Here is a 15,299-nt window from a genome sequence, read left to right on the forward strand (position 1 = left end):
GCTTTTGAAGGTAAAATGTTGAGTTTTCTGCTAAATTGTCTGCAGAAGGTTCTGAGTTAAAGCGTGTATAATCGAATCTTAAAAAAAAACTTTTCTAACGGCTTTCTGAATTAACTGCCTAGTCTTAAATATTATTGTTGCTTCTCATCAGCCCAGAAATTTTCAAATCATGGCTTAATAATGTTTTAAAAAGGGACTATAGAAGCACCCTTTCTTTCAGAAAGGGACTATAGAAGCACCCTTTCTTTCAGAAGGGGGCTATAGAAGCACTCTTTCTTCCAGAAGGGTACTATAAAAGCAGCCTTTCTTTCAGAAAGGGACTATAGAAGCACCCTTTCTTTCAGAAAGGGACTATAGAAGCACCCTTTCTTTCAGAAATGGACTATAGAAGCACCCTTTTTTCAGAAAGGGACTATAGAAGCACCCTTTCTTTCAGAAGGGGACTATAGAAGCACCCTTTCTTTCAGAAGGGGACTATAGAAGCACCCTTTCCTTCAGAAAGGGTCTATAGAACCACCCTTTTTTCAGAAAGGGACTATAGAAGTACCCTTTTTTCAGAAAGGGACTATAGAAGCACCCTTTTTCAGAAAGGGGCTATAGAAGCACCCTTTCTATCAGAAAGGGACTATAGAAGCACCCCTTCTTTCAGAAAGGGACTATAGAAGCACCCTTTCATTCAGAAAGGGACTATAGAAGCATCCTTTCTTTCAGAAAGGGACTATAGAAGCACCCTTTCTTTCAGAAAGGGACTATAGAAGCACCCTTTCTTTCAGAAAGGGACTATAGAAGCACCCTTTCTTTCAGAAAGGGACTATAGAAGCACCCTTTCTTTCAGAAAGGGACTATAGAAGCACCATTTCTATCAGAAAGGGACTATAGAAGCACCCTTTCTTTCAGAAAGGGACTATAGAAGCACCCTTTCTTTCAGAAAGGGACTATAGAAGCACCCTTTCTTTCAGAAAGGGACTCTAGAAGCACCCTTTCTTTCAGAAAGGGACTATAGAAGCACCCTTTCTTTCAGAAAGGGACCATAGAAGCACCCTTTCTTTCAGAAAGGGACTATAGAAGCACCCTTTCTTTCAGAAAGGGACTATAGAAGCACCCTTTCTTTCAGAAAGGGACTATAGAAGCACCCTTTCTATTAGAAAGGGACTATAGAAGTACCCTTTCTTTCAGAAAGGGACTACAGAAACACCCTTTCTTTCAGAAATGGACTATAGAAGCACCCTTTCTTTCAGAAAGGGACTATAGAAGCACCCTTTCTTCCAAAAGGGACTATAGAAGCACCCTTTCTTTCAGAAAGGGACTATAGAAGCACCCTTTCTTTCAGAAAGGGACTATAGAAGCACCCTTTCTTTCAGAAAGCACCCTTTCAGAAAGGGACTATAGAAGCACCCTTTCTTTCAGAAAGGGACTATAGAAGCACCCTTTCTTTCAGAAAGCACCCTTTCAGAAAGGGACTATAGAAGCACCCTTTCTTTTAGAAAGGGACTATAGAAGCACCCTTTCTTTTAGAAAGGGACTATAGAAGCACCCTTTCTTTTAGAAAGGGACTATAGAAGCACCCTTTCTTTCAGAAAGGGACTATAGAAGCACCCTTTCTTTCAGAAAGGGACTATAGAAGCACCCTTTCTTTCAGAAAGGGACTATAGAAGCACCCTTTGTTTCAGAAAGGGTCTATAGAAGCACCCTTTCTTTCAGAAAGGGACTACAGAAGCACCCTTTTCTTTCAGAAAGGGACTATAGAAGCACCCTTTCTTTCAGAAAGGGACTACAGAAGCACCCTTTCTTTCAGAAAGGGACTATTGAGGCACCCTTTTTTCAGAAAGGGACTATAGAAGCACACCTTCTTTCTGAAAGGGACTATAGAAGCACACCTTCTTTCTGAAAGGGACTATAGAAGCACCCTTTCTTTCAGAAAGGGACTATAGAAGCACCCTTTCTTTCAGAAAGGGACTATAGAAGCACCCTTTCTTTCAGAAAGGGACTATAGAAGCACCCTTTCTTTCAGAAAGGGACTATAGAAGCACCCTTTCTTTCAGAAAGGGACTATAGAAGCACCCTTTCTTTCAGAAAGGGACTATAGAAGCACCCTTTCTTTTAGAAAGGGACTATAGAAGCACCCTTTCTTTCAGAAAGGGACTATAGAAGCACCCTTTCTTTCAGAAAGGGAGTATAGAAGCACCCTTTCTTTCAGAAAGGGACTATAGAAGCACCCTTTCTTTCAGAAAGGGACTATAGAAGCACCCTTTCTTTCAGAAAGGGACTATAGAAGCACCCTTTCTTTCAGAAAGGGACTATAGAAGCACCCTTTCTTTCAGAAAGGGACTATAGAAGCACCCTTTCTTTCAGAAAGGGACTATAGAAGCACCCTTTCTTTCAGAAAGGGACTATAGAAGCACCCTTTCTTTCAGAAAGGGACTATAGAAGCACCCTTTCTTTCAGAAAGGGACTATAGAAGCACCCTTTCTTTCAGAAAGGGACTATAGAAGCACCCTTTCTTTCAGAAAGGGACTATAGAAGCACCCTTTGTTTCAGAAAGGGTCTATAGAAGCACCCTTTGTTTTAGAAAGGGTCTATAGAAGCACCCTTTGTTTCAGAAAGAGTCTATAGAAGCACCCTTTGTTTCAGAAAGGGTCTATAGAAGCACCCTTTGTTTCAGAAAGGGTCTATAGACGCACCCTTTGTTTCAGAAAGGGTCTATAGAAGCACCCTTTGTTTCAGAAAGGGTCTATAGAAGCACCCTTTGTTTCAGAAAGGGTCTATAGAAGCACCCTTTGTTTCAGAAAGTGTCTATAGAAGCACCCTTTGTTTCAGAAAGGGACTATAGAAGCACCCTTTCTTTCAGAAAGGGACTATAGAAGCACCCTTTCTTTCAGAAAGGGTCTATAGAAGCACCCTTTCTTTCAGAAAGGGACTATAGAAGCACCCTTTCTTTCAGAAAGGGACTATAGAAGCACCCTTTCTTTCAGAAAGGGACTATAGAAGCACCCTTTCTTTCAGAAAGGGACTACAGAAGCACCCTTTCTTTCAGAAAGGGACTATAGACACTCCCTTTCTTTCAGAAAAGGACTATGTTAATATTCTGAAAGGTTTTAAATGTTGAAATTTGGATTTAAATATTTTCTAAAATTTTCCTTAGTGAGACCTTTTTAGGCTGAGATTGTGGAATTCTTTAAAATAGTTTTTTATGGACCCTATACTTCATAAACCCTATACTATACTTCTACTACCGCGTTTGTTTTTTACTATTTTGAGGTAGTCAAATTTTGAGTATTTACATAAACAAATCTCCCTTCCTCATTTTATCAAATATCACCCTGGGAACGTATGCTTACTAGCTATCTAACATATACCAAGCACTCATACGCTCCTGTGATCTCTACAATTAATATTAATCATACATCACCAGGTGCACATATGTAGCTACAAATGACTTCTTTTGCCAAGTTAATGTCTTAGCTAATCAAAATATCTGTGCGCAAATTGTTAAAACTTCCTTTCCATCCATACTTTGCCGCCAAAAGTGCATATCATTTTAATTTTACTCCTACCACATAACTATTTTAATTCGATTTTTCACACACACACTCACGCAGACACACTTTCACACATACTTACCTGCAATATTTTGCAACGATTCGTTTCGCAGGCATCATCCACACACGGTTGATACATGCCCAGGGTAACACAGTTGAATAAAATCACCAGTATCGATATACGCTCGAACCATGTGTTGATGGCAAAATCAATAGTTATCAAAATGCAGTTAAGGAAAACACCAACATCGGCAATAACAACAATAACAACAACAGCAAAAACACAAGGACAAAAACATAAGTACAGATAACAACAACAACATAAAAACAAATAGATTACCAGCTAAGAGTGAAACATCCCAGGCAGCCAGTCTGGCAGATGGTCTGTCCAATGGACAAACTCATACATATTGCCTGGGTTTTGTTCATGCCATGTCCCGAAAAAAGGGGAACACACACACACATGCTGACGACATATTTGTGGCCTGCATTTGAATTTGCAAAAGGTTTTGCAAATGATAAATTATACCATACGCTATGAGCTCGAAGTTGAGCTGACTTGATAAGACCATTAATTTTCTTTGACATATCACTCCATGTCCGAATGCATTGTAGGAAAGATTTGTGTGGAATAGCCCAATGGGAAAGGGGATAGGTGATATAGCGTTTGTGTTCAGGTATGAGATTTAGCCAAGGATCCTCGATGAAAAGCAGAATGAACGCAATGAGCGTAGGTAGGGGGAAACTTTGGAAACTCTTTTTACAATACATGAAGATTATTCAAATATTCCCAATCTATGTTTAATTAAAAATAAGCTTTAAGTTATAGAGAAAAGCTTTATAACACCAGGCGGCGTGTTTTTGAAATGGTTGTAAGTTCGAACGATCTCGGTGCGGCGATAAAAAGTCCTTGAAGTTCTATATGCGAATTTTCAAACATCGCACATATTTTCGTACTTCTAAAGAAGCTTTTATATAACTGACTTTTACTATGAATGTCAAAAGAGTTTTTAAGGGTGTGGGGTCCTTCTAACCACTCTTTACGTGGGGGTCTTCTCTCTTCTTCTCTTTACGAAGGGGACTTTTTTCTATTAAGACAAATTTTAAGCATCTCCAAAGATATTCTAAAAATTTCACGAAGATTTGGGAGCTTGAGGAAGTTAGTCATAATAAATTTAATGAATATTTTCCTTAAAGGTTCCAAGAGTTTTGGAAGCTCTAAGTTTTAACTAAAATGATATTAAATTATGTATCTTCTTAGGTAGCCAGCCAAGTCGGACTATAGGAAAAGTTTGGATTTAAATAACTGATATTAAACTAAATAAATAATTCGAATATACAATTTTCGAATGATTTGTGGTATAAATTAGGGATACGCAGTGAATTGCAATAATCGGTTTTTCGATTATTCGGTTTTCGTGAAAAACTTAAAACTCGATTTTCGGTTAGTCGATTATTTGAGAGTGTTCTAAAAGAGGACTTTCGATTAATCGTTAACCGCCGAAAACCGATTATAATCGAATATAATCGACCATTTTCATTGATGCGATCCGTGATGGTTATATGTATAGAAAAAGTACCGTCAATTATGCCGTTTTAGCACACCCAATAGTCAACTACGACTAATAGTCGACCACGACTAATAGTCGACCACGATTAATAGCCGACTACGAATAATAATAAGCTCTGTTCCTTTACGTGCAAGAATCTTCAAGTTTTACCACTTTTTACTCGAAAAGCGTTCCTTTACTTCGGACACCATACCATTCATATGGGAGCAGTTTACAACTTCTACTATTTTTGCCGGTTTTACCATTTTCAAAAGTAAAAGAACAGACCAATATACTACGACTAATGGTTGCCTACGAATAATAGTTAACTCCGTCTTCCGAAAGTCGACTAAGAATGATCGATTATTCGGTTTTCGCAAAGTCAATAGTCGACTACGACTTTTGGAAATTTTACGTTTAATAATCGATTAACCGAAATCGATTTTACGTATCCGTAGTATAAATGCTAGTTTCCAAGCTTAGCCTTCGTCCTTCGGTTGATTCCTAATTTTTCAATGCACCTCTTAGGTCATAACAGCTCGACTCGAAAGAGAATTAATACAAATATGTATCACTATAAAATGACCTTCGCCTTAATAAGACAAAACAAAAAATATGTGTCTTCTCTTCTGGGGCTTTTCCGATGTATTTTTAAAATATTCATTGTATGTCAAGTTATCCTTATAAAAGTTTTAGCTTTAAAAGCTTATTGACTTACCAAAACCTTCCAATCTTTTAGGATTAGTCAATTATCTTGAAATGTTTATAAGACAGAATTTTGGTGGTTTAAGGAAGTAGCTGAAAATATCATCATTCGACTTGGAACTGCAAGTTATCTCCCTTTCCAAAAGCTTTCGACTTTGAAGTACAATTTATCTTTCCCTCCAAAAGCTTTCGACCCTTTTAGGTTCAACAAGTTTGCAACCTTCGTTATAAAGAATTAAATTGCAAAAAGCTTTTTTAATTGAATGAATTAATTGAGCTTTTTTTGTTTTGAAATCATAAGGAGAGAGCCGTTTAGATCTTTAAGGAAGTCCCTGAAAACGTCTTGAAACCACATGTCTTCAACTCTTTATATAAGGCAAAGTTCCAAGGAACTGTCCTGACTTGTTTTAACATGGCAAAGCCCAGGATTTATCTTGGTCCCTCTTTCATTTCAAGTGGACACTGACCTCCCCGTGGTGTCACCTGGGGAACTGCCTTTAACACCCGTTAAAGGTAGTGAGCTAACATGTGCCGCGCGTTCACCCATAAGAACGTTAAAAACTTGGGTTTGGGCATCGGGTTAGTAACCCTCCCCTAGAAAAAACAGCCTACTATGAAAAAACGAAAGAAAAGAAAAACAAACCCCTCTAAAGTTGACGAACCCCGCAAACGTTTTAAGGACCATCATCTGCGAATCTGCACCTGGAATGTTCGCACTCTTTATAGAGAAGGTGCAGTTTACGCGCTGGCAGATGTACTTGAAAAGTACAAGGCCGACATTACTGCCATACAGGAAATACGATGGATTGGGAAAGGCGTCACAACAACACCTAAAGGTGACGCACTGTATTATAGCTGCCATGACGTGAAGCATGAGTTTGGTTGTGGATTCATAGTTAGTCCGAGACTAAAATATCTGGTATCCAGCTTCACCCCAGTGAATGAAAGACTTGCTGCAATTCGAATAAAAGCTAAATTCTTCAACATCAGCTTTATTTGCGCTCATGCTCCCACTGAAGAAAAGGACGAACAGACCAAAGATATATTTTACGAGCGCTTAGAAGAAACATATGACCGTTGCCCTGCCCATGACATTAAAATCATTCTAGGCGATTTTGATGCCAAAATTGGAAAGGAGAATATCTTTGGCCCAACAGTAGGGAAATTCAGTCTCCACAGTGGGACATCTGACAATGGCATGAGGCTGATAGACTTTGCAGCTGCAAAAAACATGGTAGTTAGCAGTAGAAGATTTAATCATCTCGATATTCATAAGGGCACTTGGCTGTCTCCAGATCAAAGAACAAGTAATCAAATTGATCATGTTGTGATAGATGGAAGACATTCATCGAGCGTGTTGGATGTACAATCGTTCAGAGGCGCAAACATTGATTCGGACCACTACCTTGTTGCAGCAATGGTACGTACCCATCTAAACGCTGCAAATAAAGCACGAACAGACACAACGCGGATGTTGGACATCGATAGGCTGCAAACACAACAGATAGCCACAGCATATTCCACTCAACTAGCCCAATTGCTTAACGCGAGCACTCCTTGTCCCGATAACATAACGACACAATGGCAAAATATTGCACACTCCATGCAAACAGCTGCAAAATCCATACTTGGATATCAGAGACCTCCACAAAGGTATGACCAGGAGTGTCGTGCTGCTACCGAAGAGAAAAATACGGCATATAGAGCTACTTTACAATCAGTAGCAACGCGTAGCGCACGAGAGAGATATCGGGAGAAAAGGAGAGAAGAGAAACGTCTTTTCCGCAAGAAAAAGAGAGAAATGGAAAAGCGGGTGTGTGAAAAAATCGAGATGTACAGGAGGCAGAATGAAGTCTGAAAATTCTACCAAGGAGTGAAAGATCAAACAGATGGCTTTGGCACAGGCACATCCTCCTGTAGAGACCAGCAAGGTAATCTGGTAACAGATACAGATAGCGTGCGCAGGATATGGAAGGAACATTTCTCCAATCTGCTGGTATCCAATAGTAGCGAAGACGATGATACCACAGATCCAATCCCAGAAGATGGTATAGAATGTATACCGCCCGGCCAAGATGAGGTAAAAACAGCAATCAACCTGCTGAAGAATAATAAAGCAGCCTGAGCCGAAGGCTTACCTGCCGAGCTGTTTAAAACCGGAGGCGACGCGCTGATAAGGTGTATGGCAGGAAGAACGCGTACCCGACGATTGGAACCTGAGTATCCTGTGCCCCGTCCACAAGAAGGGAAATAAGACTGTATGCTCTAACTATAGGGGCATAAGTCTACTCCCTATTGCCTACAAGATCGTGTCAGGGATATTGTGCGAACGACTTAAGCCTATGGTCAAAGAGAAAATTGGACCATACCAATTTGGCTTTAGACCTGGCAAGTCCACCATTGACCAGATATTTACCCTGCGGCAAATCCTAGAGAAGACCCAAGAGATGCAGATCGACACATATCACCTTTTTGTCGATTATAAATCAGCCTTCGACAGCCCGCTGCGTTCAAAGGTATTCCGAGCCATGTCTGAATTTGGTATCCCCGCAAAGCTCATCCGGATTTGTAAAATGACTTAAACTGACACGAGGTCCTCAGTTAAATTAGGAAAGAACCTTTCCGAAGAGTTTGGTACCAAATAGGTTTCAGACAAGGAGACAGCCTTTCGTGTGATCTCTTCAACATCCTGCTGGAAAAGGTTATACGAGAGGCAAACGTCAAAAGAAGTGGCACAATCTACACCAATAGTCACATGTTACTTGCTTATGCTGATGATATAGACATCATGGGCCGATCAGTAAAAGAAGTAACTGATACCTTTATGAAGGTCGAAGGAGAATCTGCTAAAGTGGGTCTGGCGGTAAACGGTGAGAAGACCAAGTTGATGGTGTCGACGGCCAATGATTCCTATAATATTGAGGTAGTAAAAGACTTCGTCTACCTCGGCACCTCCGTAAACACAACACACGACATCAGTTGTGAAATAAAAAGAAGAATTGTATTGGCCAACAGATGCTACTTTGGTTTAAGTAAGCAGTTTAAAAACAAAGCCTCACCTCGTCAAACAAAAATAACGCTCTACAAAACACTGATACTACCCGTGCTGATGTATGGCTCCGAAGCCTGGGTACTTGCGCAAGCAGACATGGCAGTGCTTGGTGTGTTTGAGAGAAAAATTCTTCGAAAAATCTACGGGCCGATTTGCGTTGACGGTGAATATCGACGTCGTATGAACCACGAGCTATATCAGCTATACAAAGACATGAATATAAGCCCTGTTCCTTTACGTTCAAGAATCTTCAAGTTTTACAACTTTTTACTCGAAAAGCGTTCCTTTACTTCAGACACAATACAATTCATATGGGAGCAGTTTTCAACTTTTACTACTTTTGCCGGTTTTACTATTTTCAGAAGTAAAGGAACAGACCAATAGTTAAACGTATCGAGATGCAACGATTGCATTGGCTAGGCCATATCATGAGAATGAGTGATGGGGAACCCGCTAAAAAGGCGTATGAATACACGCCACATGGCGGTGCACGCAGAATCGGCAGGCCTAAGCTTCGATGGAGCATACAAGTGGATGAAGAAATGAAAAGGCGCGGTATTCCAAAAATTCAAGCGAAAAACAGAGAGGAATGGAGATCTTTTCTTAGTTCGGTCTATGGAACAAATGTTCTGTAATGGGCCAACTAAGTAAGTAAGATGACATTTTCCTAGAGAAAAAGTATCACAGTTGATATTTTGCTATTGAAAAAAAATTTTACTGATGATATTTTTCTGTAGAAAATATATTATCATGTTTTTCCATACAAAAAATATCACTGATTATAGTTTTCTCTAGAAAAAAATACCACTGATCATACTTTCCTATGGGAAAAATATCACAGCTGATATTTTTTCTATGGAAGAATGTATCATCTGTAGTTTGTTTTGTATAGAGAAATATCATCAGTTCTATTTTATTCTATAGAAAAATATCGCAGAAGACATTTTTCTCTAGAAAAAGTATCACAGTTGATATTTTTCTATAGAAAAACTTTTAAGTATCATAATTTTCTGTAAAAAATATCACTGATTTTCTTTAGGAAAAGTATCACTGTTGATATTTTTCTATAGAGAAACTATCAATAAAGATATTTTTCTATAGAAAATTATCACTTATGATAAATTTTCTAGAAAAATATCACTGATGACATTTTTTTTATTGAAAATATCACTGATAATATTTTTCCCAAAAAAGTACCACTGATCATATTTTTATATATTAACATTGATGACATTTTTCTATAGAAAAATATGACAGTTGATATTTTTCTACAGAAAAAATATCACTGATGACATTTTCCTATATAAAAAGTATTACAGTTGATATTTTTCTATAGAAAATAGTATTACTGATGATATTTTTATACAGAAGAAATATCACAGTAGATATTTTTCTGTAGAAAAAGCATTAAGTGTCATGTTTTTCCATACAAAAATATCACTGATTATAGTTTTCTCCAGAAAAATATCACTGATCATACTTCCCTATGAGAAAAATTTCACAGTTGATATTTTTCTGTAGAAAATATTATATCATGTTTTTCCATACAAAAAATATCACTGATCATACTTCCCTATGGGAAAAAGTTTGATATTGATATTTTTCTATCGAAGAATATATCATCTGTGGTTTGTTTTGTATAGAAAAATATCATCAGTGCTATTTTATTCTATAGAAAAATATCGATGAATACATTTTTCTCTAGAAAAAGTATCACAGTTGATATTTTTCTATAGAACAATTTAGCACTGATGATATTTTTCTATAGAAAAAGTTTTAAGTATCACCATTTTTTTCTAGAAAAATATCACTGATTTTCTTTTTCTTCAGGAAAAGTATCACTGTTGATATTTTTCTATAAAAAAATTATCACTGTTGATATTTTTCTATAGAAAAAATATCACTGATGATGGTTTTCCATAGAAATGTATCACTGTATATATTTTTACATAGAAAAATATCAATAAACATATTTTTCTATAGAAAATTATCACTGATGATATTTTTTATAGAAAATATCACTGATAGTATTTAAAAAAATATCATTGATGATATTTTTTTTTAGAAAAATGTCACTGATGACATTTTTTTTTTAATTGAAAATATCACTGATAATATTTTTTCCCAAAAAAAGTACCACTGATCATATTTTTCACTACAAAAAATATCACTGATCATATCTTTTTTTGGGAAAAATATCACAGTTGATATTTTTTCTATGGATTTTGCATAGAAAGATATCATCGATGATAACTTTTCCATTGAATAGTGACGTCAGTAATAACTTTTCAATGGGAAATTGTATCATCAGCGATCATTTCTGCATTTAAAAATGTAACCAGCGATTTCTTAATTTAGAAAGAGAGAATCAGTGAATATGTTTCCATGGAAAAATATCATCAGTGATCATCAGTGATGCCGAATTGAAATGGCGAGGGAAGCATTCATAAAGTACAAGAAAATCTTTACCAGCCATGATATAAACATAAAAACCAAGCTGCGATACATGAAAACATATGTATGGTCAGTTCTGTTATACGCTGTCGAAGTTTGGACCTTAAAGGCAACAGATATTAAAAAACTAGAAGCTTTTGAAATGTGGACATACAGAAGAATATTGAAAATTCCATGGACGCAGTTTGTTTCAAACAGTGAGGTACTGCAAAGGCTACACCAGGAAAAGGAAATAATCCATATAATAAAAAAACGAAAAACAGCTTATCTTGGTCATATAATGCGAAATAACAAATATAAGCTACTCCAAAATATAATCCGAACAAAAATTGAAGGAAGACCCACTAGAGGAAGAAAAGAAATGATATGGATTAATAACATACAGGAGTGGACTGGTATCCAAGATGTTGGGAATCTTCTCAGCGAAAGCCGAAACAGAGAGTCATTTGCTGAGATAATAAGAAATTTATAAACACCAAAATGAAATTTATAATGTAACAGATGTAATATGTATGTATATAATTGCATTGATCGCCAAAATTCGAAAAACGAATAGGCAAATAAAGAAGAAGAAGATCATTTCTATGCAGTGATTATTTTTTCAAAAAAAAGCTTTCTTTCAAAAGTTTAAGTTTCTTAAAAATCCCCTTGTAAAGTTGTCCCTGGAGTTTGCAAAATGATCCACCCTGGCCACCCTAGCCAAATTGGCCATCTTTTTCGGATGAAAATAAAACATATGGATGCTCTTGTTTTTGCCTCCATGTGTGCTATTGAAGGATTTCATGTTAAAATGAAAATTAATTACAAAATCGATTTAAAAACATGTTGTCCAAAAAATGAAAACAAAAACTGAAATCCTTTCACTTATGTGAGGACATCAAACGAACTGAAGAGCCCTTAAGAGAGGGAGAGAGAGAGAGAGTTGATGTTGGTCACATTGACCTTAACCAAACAAATGCATTTGGATATTCAATCATGGACATCGGAAGGTGGTGAAAATCCCTTTTGTCACTGTCATTGCCACAAAACATGGATGGCTGACTGCCTTCAATCTCCTGGGAGGCGAAAAACAAGTGGCATTTGGTGGTCCTTGGCCTTTGGCATACCCCATACCAACAACCATGGACGGGGAAGCATTTGCAAATTAATAACAAATAGTTTTCCATTTGACAAGGTTCTGAATTGTAAATGTTTGGTCGCCACTTTACGCAGGTTGGCATGTTGGACAATGGGTTCGCTAGCTAATGAATGACATGGTTGTATGGCACCACTAAGTCCAGTGAGGATACTGTTGAACAATGTTGAACAAAGTGCTATGTGTGTGTGGCTTATTTTGTAATTTTTCTATTCACAACAATGGCATAGAAAAGGAGCAGGAAAACAATGACCATCGATATATTAACGCAATGACCCGCTTCCCATGGGAGTGGCATAGATTGCATTTTGTGAAACTATAGCCAGTGATTTGTAGGACAAATTTGGTGAAGTTTCAAAACTATCCTTCTTGTTGTACATTTTGTGGTTTTAAATTATTTCAGCAACCAACCTCCCACGAACCCTTTTGTCGTTGAGAGACAAATCGAAAACCGAACAAAAAACACAAAAATGACAACCCACATCCTTTTTTCTGCTTGTCTACCATGACCACCACCACGAAATGGCTCCCAAACAGCAGAAACTGTGCTAATGAGCAGCACTTAATTCTTTCTAATCCTTTTGCTGTTTGCACAGCTGGTGCTAGTTTATACGCTTTTCCACCACTTGTGGACGGGTCGTTTTGTTACAGTTAGTTTTTTACTCTCTGTCTGTCTGTCTCATTCTTTTTACTTCCATTCCATTCAGATGTTACTGTTACAGCTTAACTTTTAATTTGTTAAATTTGTAATTTGCATAAGGTAGGATTTAGTTGGGGTCCAGTTGAAATGAAAAGAAAGCATGGAACAGAAAAACAAAGTTGGCTAATAAAGTTCTAAAGTTACATTAACATGGTAATAAAGGACGGAGCATAAAATAAGGGGCATATGTTGGTCATTTTGAAAAGGAAAACAAAAACTTGGGGGAGTAAAAAAGAGCTAAAAAATTGAACATCATTAGCGATAATTTTTCTACGGAAAAACATCATCGGCGAAAATTGTTCTATAGCAAATAGTATCAGTGATATTTGTTCCATATAATATTATCAGCTGTGATAATTTTTTTCATACCGAAATATCATCAGCTATAATTTTTATATAGAAAAATATCATCAGATTCATGGAAATATCTGAAAATATTTTATTATTTTAAATATTCAAACCCATTTCTCTAGCCTTTTAACACTATCCTCAGCTATTTGTTGTTGTTGTTGCTTTCTGTAGAAAAGAAAAATAAAATAAACAAAATACAATTTTTTTTTGTAGTCTTGAAAAGGATATGGATTTGTTATCAACATCAAACACCAATTCCTAGGCTTTGTATCCTGCGTCAGATATTTCAATGCAACCGCAGGAAATCCTGGATACGGCAAATTCGGTTCACCCGATGAGGTAGATGAATCCCCATCATCTGAACTACAGGAACCATTACAGCTTGAGGCGGTCGATGAACCCGACGATGAGGAAGAGGATGAGTCTGAGGATGATAAACCATCTGCACCATTCATTGAAGGTTTGTTTCTTCGCCGAGAACGTCGACGACGACGTCTCGGCTCACTGCCACCATCACCCCTACCCCCCGTACTATCGGCTGTGGTACTAAAACGTTCATCATCACTGCGATCCGTTGTGGCGGGTGGTTTCTTGGCATTACTTGGCGTTGGATTGGAGGAGGATGACATGTTGTTAGAATTTTGGTGGGATTGTTGTTGTTGCTGCTGCTGCGAATTGGGGCGTTGATGTGACGATGTGGGTGTATTATTTAGCTGAGAGGCAGGTTTCATTTGCTGAGAACTGGGTTCACACGATGAACGATTTATACCGGAATATGCCGCTGATGAGGTGGTACGACCACTTGAGGAACTGGGTTTTCTTAGTTGATTGCTGCGGTTACTGTTGGTGCTGCCACATCTTCGATGGCGACCATCAGAAGCACCACCAGCAGCAGAGTTAACAAGAACAGCTGTTGGAGCTTCGTTGGAATGCATATTATTGGAGTTTGTAGTGCTGACACCATTGCCACCTCCAGATTCTTTTAATCGCCCCCTGCTGTGTGTGCTATAGGAACCGGTTTCCGAGTCCTGTCTGTTAAGACGTCTGCCCAGCCCATTATTGGCCAAGTCCAGTTGTGATACAGTTAAGGGTCGCAGTTCAGCATTGCTGGTTGTAGAGGCATTGCTGCGGTAGAGATGGTCACTGGGTGGATGCAGAGGTGTGCGTTGTTTGTTTGAAATGGTTGAAATACTTGGTTGACGCGAATTTTCATGTTGTTGTTGATGCTCCTGCATGGAGGAGTGCAACATTTTAAAATCTCAAAGGTGTGATTCCAATGTTGTTTTGCTTTTCTTTCTTGTCCAATGGAAGTGGGAGGGGGGACCAAGCCAAGGCTAGAGTTTGTGATTAAATTAATATTTTTGTTGTTTTGCGGGGACACCTGAATCGAAATGTCATTTGAGTTTTAAGGGATGATAAACGTTATGCTCCAACTGCTGCTGCTGCTGTTGCTGTATCATGTTACTGGCCTCGAATATCTGCAAGGAAAAAGAGAATGGGGAGAGAGGGGGGAATATTAGAAAAATACTGGCATTTGTATGTGACGAAAGGAAAATCATTACAGACAATACGTCCAAATCTTTGCTGGCACCACAATCTTGATGCCATGTGACAAATGGACATTTGTAACGAAACATTTGTGTGGCTGACGATGATGGCCATTGTGTTGGCCATGGTTTGGCTACAATTGTTGCCAAATGAAGCAGCCAACGATGTTGTCCATTTGGTGAGCAGCAAGTGAAGCAAAAAAAAAAAAAAAAAAGTAAGCAAAGCCTGTCACTGTTTGATGTAATGAAATTTAATGTGACACACA

At 37.9% G+C, this 15,299-nt stretch overlaps 1 protein-coding gene across 8 annotated transcripts in view; it reads right to left on the reverse strand.

Annotated features, from left to right (window-relative positions):
- The window catches only part of Ca-alpha1T (Ca[2+]-channel protein alpha[[1]] subunit T), a 257,504-nt gene that overhangs the window by 90,715 nt on the left and 151,490 nt on the right, over positions 1 to 15,299 (reverse strand). For all 8 annotated transcript variants that reach the window (XM_073979063.1, XM_073979060.1, XM_073979062.1 and 5 more), the window contains exons 3-4: positions 13,713 to 14,964; positions 3,622 to 3,731 (exon numbers count right to left, since the gene is read on the reverse strand). In XM_073979063.1, coding sequence (XP_073835164.1) covers positions 3,622 to 3,731; positions 13,713 to 14,736 — 1,134 coding nt within the window. In that variant the 5' untranslated portion in view covers positions 14,737 to 14,964. The remainder of the gene's footprint in view (positions 1 to 3,621; positions 3,732 to 13,712; positions 14,965 to 15,299) is intronic.

Source organism: Musca autumnalis, unplaced genomic scaffold (assembly GCF_047663935.1).
Source record: "Musca autumnalis isolate F117 unplaced genomic scaffold, ASM4766393v1 scaffold_3, whole genome shotgun sequence".
NCBI lineage: Eukaryota > Metazoa > Arthropoda > Insecta > Diptera > Muscidae > Musca > Musca autumnalis.